This window comes from Planococcus citri, chromosome 1, assembly GCF_950023065.1.
Source record: "Planococcus citri chromosome 1, ihPlaCitr1.1, whole genome shotgun sequence".
NCBI lineage: Eukaryota > Metazoa > Arthropoda > Insecta > Hemiptera > Pseudococcidae > Planococcus > Planococcus citri.
Window position 1 is genome coordinate 13,327,357 of NC_088677.1, and position 19,920 is coordinate 13,347,276.

Here is a 19,920-nt window from a genome sequence, read left to right on the forward strand (position 1 = left end):
CTTTCAACTCGATTAAATTCTCGTAAGCAAATCCTAATAAAAACAACAACAACAATCATTTAATACAAAGTATTACACATACAGCCCATTGTACATATAGAAATCGATTACCTAGTTTTAAAAACAAGAAAAGGTACTTCAGTAAATCTAGCTAAGTTACAAAATACATGTTTAAAACACCTCAACGTCTCTCGTCAATCCTCATCTCATCAGACTATTCTCATCCCACGAATAACTTTAATTTTCCCATGAGTATTCTTAAAGAAAAACGTCCGATAGGCGACGACTGCGCAAAAATCAACAAACATGGTACAAATCGGAACGATAATCAAATTCAACCAGAATACAGGCGTGCCGAATATCATCGTACCCATACCCATCAAATCCGGATCGAGGAAAAGCGCATCCCACATATAGCTATAAATAAACAACACAGGAATCCACAGCATCGTTGTGAATATGACGAAAAAAACTGAAAACTTGGTCCAGTGCAGAATATGCAAACTACACTTGAGTAAAACCAGCAGTAAAATATTAGTGTAAACTATATGTCCTTGAATATAGATATGATCGGATAAGCCATTTTCCCACACTGTGTTCGTGGCAAACATATTCATGGTGATGAAAAGCATGACGATTGCGTGCCATATTCCATTGATCAGGCAAATATAGAAACTCTTCGTGTCGAACCAATCGTTATCTTTGTAGATAGAGTAATCAGTCATGAGTTTCTCTTCGGAATAGTCTTTTTCAAATATACCAACAGCTACGGTGGCTCCATCGGTGAACAGGACGTTATACAGGGTGAACGCCCAATCGTCAAAAAACGAAGATCCGGACCAGCCACTGGCCGATGATAGATAAAGCAGGGTGATAGCGATAGGTATATTTTTATAGTAAATGTAGTATATCAATTTGCAAACCCTGTTGTAATTCCAAGTACCGTGGACGAATAATAATCTCTTCAAGTGCTTGAACACAGCTATGGAGTAATCTGCAGCGTGAACAGCTTGTAGACCTTCGACTCCGGAGACACCTACGCCGACGGTGGCTGTCTGAATCATAGCTACGTCATTGGCTCCATCACCGATGGCCAAAGTAACCCATTGGGTTTTATTTTGAACGAAGTTCACGACCATTGCTTTCATAAGGGGGATCATTCGACAGCATATGACTACGTCGCAGTTCATCGAAAGAGTAATGAAGTAATCGGCGAAATCCGAGCTGAGCAGTAACCCCAGCGAATTACCATTTACGACCAAAGCTACCTTCCTGTTGGAGCTCATTTTATTCGTGATCTCGACGCAGCTACGTTGAAGTTCGGCTATATTCTCCGAATTCAAAACGAACATCAAGTTACTCGAAGATAGCAGTTTGGTCGAATATCCTATATTTATAGCTGTCTCTTGCTTGTCACCAGTCAACATCCATACTTTGATACCTGCCTTGATGAAAAAATCTATCGTCTCGGGTACCTCTTCTTGGAGTTTATCTTCGCAAGCGACTGCGCCCAACAAATTAAGATTTCTTTCTAGTTTTTCGGCTGTTCTGGCCACTGCTATGGTTCGAGACTGTAACGAAAGCTTGGCTTTTTCGTACAATTTGATCCATTTATTGAACTCGTCCTCTCTGACGTCGACCATAGCGATGCACAAAGTGCGTAGACCAGCCAGAGCGAATGTTACTACGTGTTTGTAGGTCACGTCTTTGATGCTGGCATCGTTCGAGAGACGAGAGAATATCATATCGTCGCTGCCCATGATGTATAATATGATTCGTTTTTCTGGTGTTCTCACTACGACGGTGGATCTTCGGCGTTCGTTGGTGAATTCTATGTCGGCTAGGATTTCGTATCTGGAAGAATGAAATTTTGGAATTAGGTATGGAAGAGGTGAACTAAGTGCTGATGTTGTTGACAGGGTGACGTGAAATGATAAAAATTGCGAGATTATTGTTTTAAAGTTTTGATTTAGTGTGTTTTAAGGCCCCTGAAAATGGATTTTGGGAGAAAATTACCTCTTTGGTTTTAAAAATTGTTTCCCAAGTTCAAAAAAAATACTTTCGAGAGCCCCTCTTCTCCACAAAGTTCAAAAAAATCAAAAAAATTTACCTACTTAATTAGATGTTGAAGTTTTTTTTTTAAGTAGGATGATGATCTGTGAAGAGGTTTTCATACTTGGAGAGCTGAAGGACGTTTTTTCTCGACCAAAAAATTATTTAAAAAGAAAAATTTTGTAATAAAAATTAAACAATTTTAATTTCTTCATTTGGAAATGGAAAAGGAAGTTTTGAGCAGAGAGGCCAAAATTGCTAGATGAAGGAAAGGTGATTTTTTCTAGGAAAGGAGATTTTTCCGAGTATTAATTAGACGTTTTTTACCATATTTTTTTGATTTTTTTAAATGCATGATTTTTAATCATATTTAAAATTGAGGCTTTAAAATTCTCAAGGATAATTTTTTTTTCAAAAAACCAACAATGTTATGGGAATGGAGACAAAAATATTACAAAAAAATAATTTCCTCGTTGCTACGGTACTAAAAAAGTTAAATGAGCACATGGATTTGTTGATATTTCAACAAGCTTAGATTGTCATAATTTTTCCACTTTTTGGAACTTTTCAGGATTTTTGTCGTCTTTTTTACATCTTTTTTTGTCCATTTTGAAAAAATAGAACGATTTTTACAATTTTTTTAACCACAAGAAAATTTTAAGTGGAATAAAAAATTGTCATTCTATGATCATATAATTTCAACTCCCCCCCCCCTAACTCTAAAACTCTCTCAAAATTATGAAAATTTCACTTGTTGCACTCAAATTGACCAAATTATTAGTATAGGCAATTTTTGAATTATTTTCAAGGAAATTTCAAGTAAAATGAAAAATGAACATTGCAGAATTCCAAATTTTCACCCTCCTCTTTCTTTGCCTTACACAACAAACTCGAAATTATATAGATTTCACTTTTTGGGTTCAAATCAATCAAACCCTTGGGGATTTTTAAATCATTTTGAAGTCATTAAATTTTATGTTTTCTTGAAAATTTCTTTGGTTTTTGTTTTCTTTTTCTTTTTTTCCAACCAACTCGATTTTGCAAAATAATATTCGTGAACATATTTTTTTGCAACGATTGGATTTATTTTGTTTGTTTGTCATCTGTTTTTTTTTTTTTTTTAAATTTTTCAGTAAGTACCTTTTTGAAATGAGAAAACTTCTTGATTTTTTACATAAAATTACCTTCTTTCTCAATTTGAGAATTCTTTTTCGTTATTTTTGAAAAATAATTCAATTTTATTCGTTAAAATAAGAGATTGTGACGTGAGCTCAATATGTTGGGAGAGGGACAAGGGGGAGGACCCAAAGATTGACATCTTTTATCTAAAACGATCGAGAATGAACAGTACAGTATAGTATCAACGTGATATGACAAAATGAGAATTGGAGAATTTTTCTGGTTTTACAGCTAAAAAACACCAAAAAATTTCGAAAAACCAAAAAAAAAAATTATGAATTAATAGCGAAAAGAGTCGAAAGATTACCAAATTGTTAACAATAATTTGGAGCACTTCTTGAAAAAAAAAAATTGAAAATAAAATAAGTAAGTACCTACTTGAACAAATAAAAAAATACACTTGAAAAATCGCTCAAAAATTATAAATTATTGGTCCTCAAAGTTGAAAGAATAATCAGGAAAAGTTTTTGAAAAATGTTGAACGTATTTGAAAAAATATGAAGAAATTGTTTTTTTCCCTTCGTTTTAAAACAAAAAAAAACTTTGAAAAATTTGAAAAATGATTCTGATACTGAAACATCAAGAAAATGTGGAAAACCGAAAAATTTGAGATGATAACGAAAAGAGTCGAATAATAGGTACCTACTTGATTGTGACAATAACTAAATTTTTTTGCGGTAATTAAAAAAAAAAAAAAAAAAAAAAAACTTGAAAGAAAAACTTATGGAGAAAAATTGAAAAGTGGAAAAAAATGATTCAAAAATTGGAAAAAATCGGCCCCCAAAGCTTAAAAAAGTAATTCGGTAAAAAGCATTTTTTTCCATGTTTGAAAAACTAAAAAATTTTAAAAGCGATTCTGAAGTTGGAAAATTACTTTTTTGTCATGGATGTTTTTTCAAGCTGTTAAATTTGGTCATTTGAAGAAAAAAAAAATGAGGAGCCAGGAAACAAGCTCAAAATTTTGACTTATTTCAAAAGTAAAATTTAAAAGAATCAAAATCTTCATTTCAAGTTGACCGAACCTGTCATAATCTTTTGAGGTTCTGTTGATACCAATTATATGAGAAAGGGAGCAAAAAACCTCAACTATTGAATCACATTTTCAATTACTTATCAATAATATTTGTAAATTTAAAAATGCAGCTTTGAAAAATCAATTTTCTTGAATTTCAATTTTTTTAAATAATTGTAAATTAGTAAGCTCTTCTGTTCTTATATCGAAATGTCACCATTTCATTCGAAAATTCTAGTTTTCAAAACTAAACATTCAAAAAGCAAAATTTTTCCATTTTAGAAATTTTGTTCTTCGTTTTTTCATGCACCATTAAATGGGTCTTTTCAGGTAGAAGAAAATTCTATGGCGAGAATCAGACACCGGAAATAAATTCCCCGCTGCCAAGAAATCCCCGTGGCCGAAATTCCCATTCATACGCCCCGAAATTCAAAGATTCATTTTTGTGGTTAAAAAAATAATGCACTTCGTATTTACGGCAAACTGGTTAGGCAATTTTATTAACACTTCTGTTGTTCATCAATGAACGCTCTTAATAGTCGGGGAGCCCGCTTCAGGATCTATTGCACCCCCCCGCACCGTTAACGCACCTTAATCAGCAAAACAACTCAAATCCATTACCTAAAACAAAAACATCTCCAGAAATTAGTACAACCTTCAGAGGACTGATCCATGGTATTTACTTGCATCCTTCAATGATGAAATCAATGATGATAAATAGATGTATGCCATGGTTGATCAACGTGATTCTAATGTATCATACTTATCTGACTTAAAGCATGAGCTATAATTTATGTTGAATTTAATTCCTGTTTTCAATGTTTTTTAGTCGTTTTTTTTTTTTTAGATCTACTTTGGTGTTAAGTAGGATAATTTTCCAAATGATTTTAAATCATCTAATCAACTTTGTATTTTTTTCATGTTCCAGGTGAGTAAGAATTTTTCTCGTTGAATTAAGAAAATGCCCAAAAGTACGCGGCTGGGTAAGTTATTTTCAGCTTGAAATGTAATTTAGCCCTCCTCGTCGTCGCTTTTTCGAGGCAAGGTAGGTACCTACCATAAAATTCTACATTGCGAGTGGAATTTTCCAAACCATATTTTGGGGCCCTTCATACCCCTTTGCTTTCCCTTTCAATTCATCGTGGTCTGGGTTCCAGGAACCCATCCCCATTATCTCCATGTACTACAATGTAGGTAGGTTACCGATTCTAATTTTTTTGGTCAACAAATTATTTATAGAATCGAGCAAATTTTCACCTTTTGTAACAAATTTTGGTGCTCTTAAATTCTTATCAAATGGGTTTTACGATGGAGATGTAATAACATCCTCAATGCGATACCGAAATATTCTACAAATGTTGAAATTCCGATTTTCGACATTTTCAAGCTAATCAACTCCCTCTCCCTTCGTCCTGTTCCTCATTTAGCCTCTAGATCAATTATTATTGGAGTAGGTTTACATGCGTCAATTTTTTTGATTCAGAAATTTTTTGAAATGAGACTGTTCAACTGGCGAGGTTGATGAAGTTGGAATTTTCTAAATACCAGCTCTACCAATTTCCTCCTCTGTTCTGAATTTCATATGCACGTGGCAAAAGCTCGATGTTTACTATTAGTCGGGGAGCGCGCATAAGGATCTATTGCACCCTCCCATCGATCCTCTGGGACAGATTTTTTCTTAAAGGAGGAGTCCTAAGGAACATTTCTAGCACTTGTCCTCGAAAAAAAGTGGCCCTATTTACAAAACGGCGGCCATTTTGATTGACAGGTCAGCCGAAATCGCAGATTTTGCGTTCCAACATAGGACTTGCACAAAATTTTTCAAATCGTACAAAGGTCGATCGAAAGATCAAGCAAAAATTTATCACCTGTCAAAATTTCAAGTGCTCAAGTGCGTTTTTCGATTTTTGGTGAATTTTTGAAAATCAAATTTAGGCCAAAAATGACGGAAAAAATCAAAATCTCACCAAATTGACCAATAAAGCTAAAATTTGAGATATACCCTGTTTTCGACATGCCAAATCGATTGGAAACTGTTTCAAACCGTTTTGAGAGTTTCTAGAGCCTCCAGCTGATTTTTGGAACTCGAAATTTCCACAAAATTTCATCAAAATGGAGTTGGAAAGCTGAAATTTATTCTGCAAACTAATTTCAATGCGCTACGAAGTACTTCAGGTAAATATCGAGTCGTTTGGGAGCCTACAGCGACTTTTTGAAAACTACTGGAGCTTCCAGCAGATTTCTGAAACTTTGAATTTTCACAAAATTTCGTCAATAATGGCGATGGAAAGCTGATATTTACTCTACACTCCAATTTTAACACCCTCTGAAGAAGACTTCAGGCGGGTTCAAGTCATTTTGGAGCCTCCAGCGACTTTTTGAAAATTACTGGAGCCTCTAGTAGATTTTTGAAACTTGAAATTCCCGCAACATTTTACCAAATGGAGTTTGCAAGCTGAAATTTACTTCGCAAACTAATTTCAATACGATATGAAGTCGACTACATGGTGGTTTCAAATGGTTTTGAAGCTTTCAGCTACTTTTTAGAAATTTCAATTTTCCAAAAAATGCCACACGACTTTTCAAAAAATCGCTGGAGGCTCCAAAACGACTTTAAATCTCCCTGCAGTTGACTTCGTAGCGTATTGAAATTACTCTCTAAATTTGAAGCAGTGAAAATTCACTGCTTAGCAGTCACGACATTTTGCCTTCTTAAAAGCAGTGGTTTTTTACTGCAAAACAGTAAAAAAATACTGAATCGGTCAGTCAAAATTTTTTTTTACTGACCAATTCAGTAGATTTTCTACTGTTTGGCAGTAAAAAACCACTGTTTTTAAAAAGGCAAAATGTCGTGACTGCTAAGCAGTGAATTTTCACTGCTTCAAATTTAGAGAGTAGTTTGCAGAGTAAATTTCGGCTATTCAAACTCCATTTGATGAAATTTTGTGGGAGTTTCGAGTTCCAAAAATCTACTGGAGGCTCCAGAACTGCTCAAAACGGTTTGAAACAGTTCCCAATCGATTTGGCATGTCGAAAACAGGGTATATCCCAAATTTCAGCTTTCTTGGCCAATTTGGTGAAATTTTTATTTTTTTCCCCTCATTTTTGACTTAAATTTGATTTTCAAAAATTCATCAAAAATCGAATAACGCACTTTAGCACTTGAAGTTTTGACAGGTGATAAATTTTTGCCTGATCTTTTGATCTACCTTTGTACGATTTGAAAAATTTTGTGCAATGTTGGAACACAAAATCTGCGATTTCGGCTGACCTGTCAAATCTATATGGCCGCTATTTTGGACCACATTTTTTTTTTAGTACAAATGTTAGAAATGTTCCTTAGGACTCCCCCTTATAAAAAAAAACTGTCCCGGAGGAGCGACCGGGGGGGGGGGTGTAATAAATCCTTGGTTTTAGAAAATGCCATTAAAAATGCAAAATTCGATAACCTTCGCTAAAACGTGAAAAAAATCATTTTTGTAAAAAAATTACCTACTCATTTTTCAAAATTGGATTTTGAAACACTTAATGGAACACTAACTAATTACAGTGGAGTCTCGATAACTCGAAGCTGAAGGGAGAAGGAGTTGACTTCGAGTAATTGGAGTTTTCGAGTTATCGGAGTTCGAGTTATAGAGGTTAATTTTGGTACATTTCGAGTTAGCGAAGTTTTGAATTAGATGAGTGTTTTTTTTTTTCACTAGAATGAATTGGAAACGCGTAATTATACCTGGTCGAAAGGATTAAAGTATGGAGTATGGAATGAGATTGTACCATTGAAGATAACTGATATGTGAATGTGATAAGAGTTTTGTATCAATGTGATTCGAATTTACAAGTGTTTTCAACTAGAAATTCGAGTTATAGAGGCAAAACGTTGGCAACGTTCGACTTACAGAGGTTTTTCTTGTCTTTTTCAAAAATTTTACTTCGAGTTATCGGAGTTTTTAGACTTTTTACTTCGAGGTAAAGAAGTGAATTTTACATTGAGTCTTATGGAGAGTTGAAGGGAAACAGACTCTGCTTCGAGTTATCGGAGTTTTTGAGTTAACGGAGTTTGAGTTATCGAGACTCCACTGTAATGGATCTGAGTCATCACTCTTCCTCCTCCCTCTTCACCCCCTTCCCCTTCAAACTTTCGCTTTTTTTCATCAAATTGACTCACCCTAAATTAAAATCTAAACACTAAACAGACACTACTACGAGACAACAAAATCTACGTAAAATACCTACTCAACATCGGTATTCTGCACAGCGACCGTAGCATTCTTGTAATTCCTATTCTTCAACACATATCCGTGCATTTTCGCAGCCTGAATCAGAGCCAAATGATCCGGCGACGAAGCGTAATACTGCAAACTCTTGGTATTCTTATTAAACACCGGAATTATACCAGGACAGAGACATATAGCGAGGAAAAAATGATCGCAAGTGGAATTCTTCGCACACTTCGCCTTCAGCTTATCGATATCTGCAACCGAGTAGGCTTCCCCATTCACCGAACATTTACGAAACTCGAGACTATTCTGCGTCAATGTGCCCGTTTTATCGGTGAAAATATACTTCACTTTGCCCAAATCCGAATTCAAAGTCGAAGTCATCGCTTTAGCATGGACCGCTTTCGGCTTACAGAACATTTTCTTATCGTTGTTGATGAAACTGGCTTGGACTAGTTGGACTACTTCGAGATAGATTTGCAACGAAATAGGGATCATGAAACTGTAACCGATGGCGAAGGTTAATATGGATAGGTAGTTGAACGCTTGCTGAGATGATAAGTCTAAATACCAGACGCTCTCTTTCATTTTATAATCCCAAAGGATGTACATGATGCTGTTGAATATGGTCAAAAAGACGAATACCGTGAACAATACCATCATGTGCCAATTGATTATATCGCTTTTGCTCGACTTCTTGTGCTCTTTACGTCTGGAATTGTGCGATATTTTGGTATCGATTCCGGTATAAATGACGATACCGAGGATCCAGTCTGTATTGCGTAAGATGGCCCCTCTAAGCATGATTTGATCTTCGCTGAGGGATAGTTTGGGCTGTTTTAAGGGTTGCAACGTACCATTGAAGTTGAATATAAGTTCGTTCGGTTTGTCGCAGGTTATCACACCTCTGAGCGTTTTAACAGTATCGATGCATTTATCGAGCATTTGAAACGGAACCCTTCTAATCTTCAGGTTACTTTCACCATCCAAGTTGACCGTCTCGACGTAAGCCAATCCGGTCGAGTTATCGCTGCAACACACCAATAACAAATCGGCCGGGAACTCGAGATTATTCTTGACTCGAATCACTTCGCCAACTTTGATCTCGTGCCATTTAACTTGCGCCCACGTATCGTCTTTCCAAACCTCGGTCACTCTAGAGTTTACTTTTTTATCTTCGCGATGTCGAACGATATCTTCGTATAGTTCTTTGAGACCGGTTACGATCAAGATGATTACGAGGGGTGTGACGGTGGTGTATTGGCCCATGGGAGATACACCGGGTAGTTGTTGAATGATCGAGATACATAGAAAGAATAAATTACTGTAGCTGCGAAATTGAGTCATTAAGAATATCGGTAGAAAGCTGAAAATGTTGTACTTGGCGGTTACTACGTAGTTGGATGCGAATTTGATTTTTTGATTTTCGTTTATTAAAATCGTCCGATGCTGATCGTTTTCTTTTTGCATCCCGCCAGTTGTTCTGTTATCAGTGCTAACGAGTCATGTTTCGTCAATCTGCCAAACAGAAATATTGATGAAATTATAAATCTGTGATTAAACATACTCACGATTTGTCGATTTAAAAATTACATTTCGAATACGTACGTCAAATTATACTCGGTTTCGTTTCACACAATGATATCATAGCGAGCAAGTTTTTGAGATTTTTTCGAAAAAAAATTATCGAGATAAAAATTGATAAATATTTACCTGCTTGTTTGTGGTGGCGCGCGCATCGTGGAGTTTCGAAATCTATGGGTTTGGTAACCATTTATTTCTTATTTACGAAGGGAACTGACTTTTTTTTTTAATTTCTATGAAATCAACTACAAAAATATTAATAAGAGTTTTTTTTTTTTTCATTTTGAATACTTAATAAATTAGTTAAGGTTGTACTTTAGCTTCCTATAAATCGAGAAAATAAGTAAGTAGTTGAATCAGCAATTACTCAAAATCAAATTCTAGACTGATTCGGAATTTTTTTTTATTCGTGTACGAATGGTTTTTTTAGTTGAATGTTCTAAACGAGAAATTCATTCGACTTCATATCATGATGAAAACAAAATGCAAAACTCTCTTGCAATCAGCGAATAGCTGATCACTTGTTTTCTTCGGTATTTCGATTTGTGACATGTACTATTGATTTGCTAAATTTAGTTGGTGAATTTAATTATTCGATCTGTTTTTACGAGAAAAAAAAATTAAATTTTATGAAACTTTGATCTTCTGAATTGATTGGCGGTGGTCTTGAGCTCTTTTGCAACCAGATTTATAGATTTTTCAGTTTTGGAAAAATTGTCAAGTCATTTTTTCCAACACAACAGAATCTAAAAAATTTTCTACAGGCTCAAAAGTGGCTTAATACTACTACCGATTGGTTTGGAAGCTCAAAAATGAGCTATACAGGGCTGAAATACCAAAACTGAAACTGAAATCTAAAAACTAGAAATCGAAAACGAAAAACTAAAACTCGCAGAAATTTTTTTTGCAATTTTATTATTTTTTCCGAACTTTTACAAAACCAAAATCGCAATCAATATTCCTTACTTACCATACCTCTCCTCTCCTCTCCCACCCAAAAAAAACAACGACTTGAGCAACCGAAAACACTACAAGACGTGAGCAAAAACATTTTGATGTACATAGAAAAAAATCGCAAAGAAGCCAGGACACTGCATTAAAAAAATGCAAAAAATTGACTTTTCAACTGTTTGACAAAAAGTGATAATTATTCCAAATTTTTGTCATGAAAGTGGGAATTTTTGGAAGTTTCTGACAAGTAGGCGTTAGTTTAATCATTTCAGCAGTATGCAGAGCTTTTTTGGAAATTTTTAGCCAAAAAAAATGCAAAAACTCTCTTGGACTAAATTTCATGAAACTTGATTCACGTCCTATTTTTGGTCTTCCAAATCGATTTGCAGTGTTTTTGATACAGTCATTTTTTCAACACAAAAGAATCTTAAACATTTTCCCCAGGCTCAAAAATTGGTTAATAGGTTCTACCACTAATTGGTTTGAGAGCTCAAAAATGAGCTACACGGGGCTGAAATACCAAAGCTGAAACTGAAACCCACTGACAACAGAGCAAGATTTTGATCATTTAAGCAAAATACAGAGCTTTTTTGGAAATTTTGGCCAAAAAAAATGCGGAACTCTCTTGCAATCAGGAAACAGCTGATGACCTTTTTTTTCTTATACGAACAAGCTTTTGGTATGCTAATTTTAGTTGGATTTCGATTTTTTTGGGGATTTTTGGCCAAAAAAAAAAATGCAAAAACTCTCTTGCAATCAGCGAACTAGTTTTTTTACTTCTAAGTTAGAATTGTAGAAACTTTTGATTCACGTCTTATTTTTAATATCCCAGATCAATTGGCGGTGGTTTTGAGCTTTTTTGCAAAAAGATTTGCGGATTTTTCAGTTTTGGAAAAACTGTCGTGAAAAAGATTGAAACGAAATTCAGTCATTTTTTCAAAACAAGAGAGTCTAAAAATTTTCTACAGGCTCAAAAATGGCCTGATACCTACTACTACCACCAATTGGTTTGAAAGCTCAAAAATAAGCTACACAGGGCCGAAATACCAAAACTGAAACTCAAATCCAAAAACTAAAACTCGCAGAAATTGTTTTTTGAAATTTTATTCTTTTATCCGAACTTTACAAACCAAAATCGCATTCAATATTCCTCCCCCACCCCTTCCCCCCCAAAAAACAACGACTTGAGCAAGGCAAAGCCCTACAAAACGTGAGAAAAAACAGTTTGATGTGTACAGAAAAAAATAACAAACGATCCAGGACATTGCATTAAAAAAAGTTTGATTAAAAAATGGACTTTTCAGCTATTACCGGCAGAAAATGATAATTTTTCCAAATTTCTGTCAGAAAAGTGATAATTTTTGGAAATTTCTGACAAAAAAGCGAGATTTTGATCATTTAAGCAATTTACAGAGCTTTTTTGGAAATTGTTGGCTAAAAAAATGCGAAACTCTCTTGCAATCAGGAAATACATATGTAGTTGATGACTTTTTTATCTTATGCGAACAGGCTTTATGGCATGCTAATTTTAGTTGGATTTCGACTTTTTGGTGATTTTTGAAAATTCGGGTTCAGGTTTTGTGAAAAAAAGATTTAACGTTATGAAACTTGGTTCACGTGCTAATTTATTTGGTCTGCCAAAGCAATTGGGTGTGGTTTTGAGCTCTTTTGCAACCAGATTTGCGGATTTTTCTGTTTTGGAAAAATTGTCGCGAAAAAGATCATAACGAAATTCAGTCATTTGTTTTAACACAAGGGAATCTATTGAAAATTTTCTACAGGATCAAAAATGGTTTAATACTACTACTAATTGGTTTGAAAGCTCAAAAATAAACTACACAGTGCTGAAATATCATATACTGAAACTGAAACCCAAAAACTAACAATCGAAAATGAAAAACTGAAACTCGCGTGAGTTTCAGTGGAAGTTTCTGACAAAAAAGCGAGAGTTTGATCTTCTTAGAAAAACTTGGAGCTTTTTTCTGCAATTTATGGCCAAAAACAAAAATGCAAAAACTCGCTTGCAATCAGTGAATAGTTGATGACTTGTTTTGTTTTTTTTTGGATATACTGGTACTTAACTTTTTGGTTCGCTAATTTTAGTTTGAGGATTTAATTTTTCGATCTTTAGCGGAATTTTGAGAATTTAGGTTCGATTTTTATGAAAAAAAGATGAGTTTGATCATTTTAGCAAAATAAAGAGCTTTTTTTGGCAATTTTTGGCAAAAAAAAAGAAATCACTCTTTTGCAATCAGCGAAAAGCTGATGACTTGTTTATTTGTCTCGGAGTACTTATATGTATATTTTAGCTTCATTTGCCAATTTCAGTTGACCGCGGATTCAATTTTTCAATTTTTTGCAGATTTTTGAAAATTCAGGTTCAGTTTTTATGAAAAAAGATCAAATTTTACGAAACTCGATTCAGGTCTTTTTTATGGTTTCCCAAATAAATTGGCGGTGGTTTTGAGCTCTTTTGTAACCAGATTTGCGGATTTTTCAGTTTTGGAAAAATTGTCTTGAAAAATATCGAAACGAAATGCAGTCATTTTTTTCAACACAACAGAATCTAAAAATTTTCTACAGGCTCAAAAATGGTTTAATACTACTAGTGTTGTTCAAACACCCGGTTTCTCGGACACCCGGTTGTTTTGATAACATGATCCGGGTACCCGGGTGGCAACCGGTTCCGACCTCAAAAATTGATGAAAAATGAAAAAATCAAGAAAAATTGCGATTTTTAAGATAAATTTAGCGAAATGTCGATGTTTTAATTCAAAGACGACGCGAATCTACAATTATTACTGCCGAAAATCCGAAATGTCAAATAAATAATTTTCTAAAGCGAATATTGAATTTTGATAAAAAATCGCGGACATTCCTATTTTTACAACATTCATTTACTTTTTCAATGAAATTTCCACCCGGTTGCGAATCCGGGTACCCGGTTGCTCCCCAACCGGGTGCAAATTTTATGGTGCAACCGGTTGACCCGGTTGTTTGAGCAACACTAAATACTACTACCAATTATTGGTTTGAAAGCTCAAAACTTTTTTTTTGCAACTTCATTATTTTTCCGAACTTTACAAAACAAAATCGCAATAAATGTTCCTCCTTTCCCCGCCCGCCCCCCACCTCCGCAAAAAAAAAAACTTTTTTGGAAATTTTTGGAAAAAAATGCAAAAACTCTCTTGCAATCAGCGAATAGCAGATGACTCGTTTTTTTTTCAAATATAAATTTTTTGTCGGAGTATTAAATTTTTTGATTTTTTTCAGATTTTTGAAAATTCAGGTTCAGTTTTCACGAAAAAAAATTTAATTTAATGAAACTTGATTCGTGTCCTATTTTTGGTCTCCCAAGTCAGTTGGTGGTGGTATTGAGCTCTTTCGCAACCGGATACATGAAAAAGACCATAACGAAATTCAGTCAATTTTTCAACACCTGAGAATCCAAAAATTCTCTGCAGGCTCAAAAATGGTTCAATACTACTGTCAATTGGTTTGAAAGCTCAAACATAAGCTACACAGAGCTGACATATCAAAACTGAAACTAAAATCCAGAAACTAAAAATCGAAAATGAAAAACTAAGGCTCGCAGACAATTTTTTAGCAATTTTATTATTTTTTTCAAACTGTGCGAACCAAAATCGCAGTCAGTATTCTTCCTTCCCCCTCCCACTACTGCAAAAAAAAGAACGACGACTTAATACAATGATAATTTTTCCGAATTTTTGTCATAAAAGTGAACATTTTCGACAAAAAATTGAGATTTTGACCATTTTTGTAAAATACTGAGCATTTTTTGGCAATTTTTGGTCAAAAACAAATGCAAAAACTCTCTTGCAATCAGCCTTATAGAAACACATATTGGCTATTTAGCAAATTTACTGTTAAACTTCGACACGAATTCATTAAAGAAAATTGCTCAAATAACACGTTTACTCACACACTCTGCAAAGAATACTCCTTTTGCAGCTGGGTAGGTAACTACTTTAGGTATGAATGGCTGACGACTTGTTTTTTTTTTTTTGATCGACATTTTTTGGTTCGTTAATTTTAGCTAATGGATTTAATTTTTCGATTTTTTGCGTGATGAAAAAAAAGATTAAATTTTATAAAACTCAATTCACGTCCTTTTTATGGTATCTCAAATCAATTAGCGGTGGTTTTGAGCTCTTTTGCAACCAGATTTGCGGATTTTTCCGTTTTTGAAAAGTTGTCGTGAAAAATATCAAAACGAAATTCAGTCATTTGTTCAACACTAGAGAATCTAAAAATTTTCTACAGGCTCAAAAATGGCCTAATACTACACTACCTATTGGTTCGAAGGCTCAAAAATGAGCTATACGGGGCTGAAATACCGAAACTGAAACTAAAATCCAAAAACTAAAAATCGAAAATGAAAAACTAAAACTTGCAGAAATTTTTCTTGCAATTTTATTATTTTTTCGACTTTTACAAACCAAAAAGTAATGAATATTCTTCCTCCTCTGGCCCTTCGGCCTTCTCCCTCCAAAAAACAACGATTTACGAACCAGGACATTGCATTAATAAAATGCAAAAAAGTAAACTTTCAGCTGTTTGACAAAAAATGATAAATTTTCCAAATTTTTGTCATAAGAGTGAGAATTTTTGGAAATTTTTAACAAAAAATCAAGAGTTTGATCATTTTAGTAAAATGCTTTTTTTTTTGGAAATTTTTGGCCAAAAAAAAATGCAGAAACTCTCTTGCAATCAGCTAACAGCCGATCATTCCAAATTTATCTAACAGTCGCTAATTTTAGTTGGAGGATTTAAGTTTTCGATTTTTTGCGGATTTTTGAAAATATCGCATTCAATATTCCTCCCCCTTCCTCTCCCCCTCCCAAAAAACTACGACTTAAGCAACCGAAAACACTACACAAGACGTGCGCAAAAACAGTTTGATGTTACATAGAAAAAAATCAGAAACAATATAGCTAAGACATTGCATTACAAAAATGCAAATAAATGGACTTTTCATCTGTTTGACAAAAAGTGATAATTTTTCCAAATTTTTGTCATAAATGTGAGAATTTTTGGAAATTTATGGCAAAAAAGCGTGAGTTTGATCATTTTAGCAAAATACTGAGCCTTTTTTGGCAATTTTTGGTGAAAAAAAAACGCAAAAACTCTCTTGCAATCAGCGAATAGCTGTTGACTATACGTAGAAATATATATATATAACTCTTTTTTGAATATGGCGGTTTCAATTGGCGGATTCAATTTTTCAATTTCTTGCGGATTTTTGAATATTTAGGTTCAGTTTTTATGAAAAAAAAAAGATTAAATTTCATGAAACTTGATTCACGTCCTATTTTTAATCTCCCAAATCGATTGGTAGTGGTGGTTTTGAGCTCTTTTGAACCAGATTTGTAGATTTTCCAGTTTTGAAAAATTGTCATGCAGAAGATCATGACGAAATTCAGTCATTTTTTCAACACGAGAGAATTTAGAAATTGTCTATACATGCTCAAAAATGGCGTAATTACTACACTACCAACTGGTTTCAAAGCTCAAAAATAAGCTACACAGGGCTGAAATACCGAAACTGAAACTGATACCCAAAAGCTGAAAATCGAAAATAAAAAACTAAAACTCGTAGATATTTTTTTGCAATTTTATTATTTTTTCCGAAATTTACAAACCAAAATTGCAATCAATATTCTTTCTCCTCCTCCCCCCCAAAAAAACAACGACTCAAGTAACCGAAAACACTACAAGACGTGACCAGAAACAGTTTGATGTACATAGAAAAAAAATCACAAACAAATAAAAACAGACATTTCGGCTATTACTGGCAGAAAATGATGGGTTTTTCCAATTTTTGTCAAAAAGTGAGAATTTTTGGAAATTTCTGACAAAAATGCGAGAGTTTGATGATTTTAGCTTTAGCAGAACGCTGAGCTTTTTTTAAAGCAATTTTTGGTCAAAAAGAAATGCAAAAACTTTCTTGCAATCAGTGAATAGCTCCTAGCTCCTATATTCTGATTGCAGATCACGTATGAATTTTATTATTTGTGCATGATATATGTAATGGTAAAAGCAACAGAACATAAGTATGGATATTGAAAATCCTAGCTGGATATTCTTGAGGCAAATTACTTTAAATATTCATCGAACTACATAATTATGAGATTTTATTGTACAAATTATCTTGACTCAGCATGTTGGATACGTTGATAATGAGGTCACACTTACGTAAAAAAGCCTTTCCAAGAAAAAAAAAACGAGCAGAAAGTTACAGAACTTGATTGTCCGTTAGTCCAAACTTTTAGAAACTGACTGAAGATGATCTATATAGAGGAAAGAGGTATAATATCGAAAATATCACAGAGTAAGTATTATAAAAATAGACCCGACGAAATCAAGGAGAATTTCACAAATGCTTATTACATACGAGTATTGTACAAGAAGTGCCACCAAGATTATCTTTATTCCTTTGGTACTTATCAAAAGTAGTGGCATAATGGAAAGAATAAATTCGAGTGATATTTGGAAACGAACGTGGGGTTCTCCAAGAAATCCAAATGTTGAGGTGTTTCTCGATCGAATATTGTCTCAATGTGACTCAGATAGGTGATCCTTTCTTTGAACGTACATAGTTCGCAAATCTGCGAGGACAGCAGTTTGACAAAAAATGATAATTTTTCCAAATTTTTGTCATAAGAGTGAGAATTTTTGGAATTTTTTAACAAAAAAGCGAGAGTTTAATGAATTTAGTAAAATGCTTTTTTTTTGGTAATTTTTGGCCAAAAAAAATGCAGAAACTCTCTTGCAATCAGCTAATAGCCGATGACTTGTTTTTTTCTTACGTATGATATAGTGAGAATAGGAATTACTGACTTAGGGATTTAGAATCATTAGAATTGGTTAATGGGTGAAGTCAAGAATTATTCCCTAGAGAGTGAATAATTACTCGTACCAGGATAGCTCGTAGAGAAAAGACCTTATGTAAATTAGGATTCATAGGACAATGTAACATAATAAGCATTATTTTATGTTCGATAGTGGACTCAACATCTACTAGACATCTCGCATAAAATAGAACCTCGTACTATAATTAAGTTTAAGCTTAATTAAAACTACTTGGCGATGCAATTACGTATTATTTAATTTAGACTAGGTGTGTTACGTCCCTCATAATATTATTATTTAACTAATAAGTCTATTTCACAACTTACGACACTGTGCTTATTTTCTGCCTCTCCTGTGATCCACTCATACTAAGATCGGCGACAGAATTGGGTTATATTATTACATATTTTCCGAATGGATCCGATTCGGAGAAATATCCATAAAATGGGTAATTTAAATTATTTGAATGAACGTATTTAATTAATTCACATTTTTGAACAAATTATCCACAGTGGTAGTGGGCGAAAACAGTTAAGAGGGATGATGGTTTTTAGACCATCATTGCCTATACGTCTATTTGTGACCAAGAACCAGCCATCGCGAGTAGCTTATTCCAAGTGAAGTTCGTGGCTGGAGATCCGATGCTCGTACCCTCGAGTTTTCTCTCGATCTACGAGCCACCGGACACAATAAATCATTTCCCCTAGGATGTATAAATACTTTCCCCTATATGCGTAGTTCTCACGTTGCCATACCTCTGGTATAAGTAAATCTTATACGCCTACGCTAACGAAGAATATTACGATTAAATGTACGAAGGGATTAATTTAATTATCGCTAAGGCGATCAGGGCATATTCCCTCATGTCACGTAATGTACTCATTTGTCGGTTCGCTAATTTTAGTTGGAGGATTTAATTTTTTGATTTTATGCGGATTTTTGAAAATATCGTCCTCAATATTTCTCCCCCTTCCGCTCCCCCATCCAAAAACCCGACGACTTAAACAACCGAAAACACTACAAGATGTGAGCAAAAACAGTTTGAAGTATTACATAGAAAAAAATCACAAATAAGGTTAAAAAATGCAAAGAAATGTACTTTTCAGCTGTTTGACAAAAAGTGATGATTTTCCCAAATTTTTTGACAAAAAAGTGAGAATTTTTGGAAATTTTGTAACAAATAAGCAAGAGTTTGATCATTTTAGCAAAATACGGAGCTTTTTTGGCAATTTTTGATGAAAAAAAAAGAACTGTAAAAACTCTCTTGCAATCAGCGAATAGCTGCTGATGACTTGTTTAATTCCATTTGGTTCATTCTCATTTTCTTGTTCAGTTTTGGGAAAATTGTCATGAAAAAGATCAGAACGAAATTCGGGCATGTTTTCATCACACGAGAATCCAAAATTTTTCTACAGGCTCAAAAATGGCTTAATACTACACTACCAATTGGTTTGAAAGCTCAAAAATAAGCTTCAAAGGGCTGAAATACCAAAACTGAAAATCGAGAGTAAAAAACTAAAACTCGCAGACATTTTTTTTTTCGATTTTATTATTTTTTTCAAACTTTACATATACAAACCAAAATTAAAATCAATATCCCCCTCTCCCCACCCAAAAAAACAATGACTTATGCAACCGAAAACACTACAAGACGTGAGTAAAAACAGTTTCATGTACATAGAAAAAATGGCAAAAACGCCAGGACATTGCGTTGAAAAAATGTAGATAAAAATGGACTTTTCAGCTGTTTAACAAAAAATGATAATTTTTACAAATTTTTGTCATAAAGGTGAGAATTTTTGTAAATTTCTGATAGAAAAGCGAGATTTTGATCATTTCAGCAAAATACGGAGCTTTTTTTGGCAATTTTTGGCCACAAAAAAATGCAAAAACTCTCTTGCAATCAGCGAATAGCTAATGACTTGTTTCATTTCAAGCTCGGATTTAAGTTTGTGTCCTAATTTTAGTTGGATGATATAATTTTTAGATTTTTTGCGAAATTTTTAAAAGATAATCACGTCCCTTTTGGTCTTCCAAATCAATTGGCGGTGG

General features: G+C 34.0%; 1 protein-coding gene across 1 annotated transcript in view; it reads right to left on the reverse strand.

Moving 5' to 3' along the window:
- Positions 1-220: 220 nt before the first annotated feature.
- LOC135849108 (phospholipid-transporting ATPase IA-like) overlaps positions 221-19,920 on the reverse strand; it is a 52,393-nt gene continuing 32,693 nt past the window's right edge. The window contains exons 2-4 of the mRNA XM_065369355.1: positions 8,477-9,790; positions 348-1,854; positions 221-286 (exon numbers count right to left, since the gene is read on the reverse strand). Coding sequence (XP_065225427.1) covers positions 221-286; positions 348-1,854; positions 8,477-9,790 — 2,887 coding nt within the window. The remainder of the gene's footprint in view (positions 287-347; positions 1,855-8,476; positions 9,791-19,920) is intronic.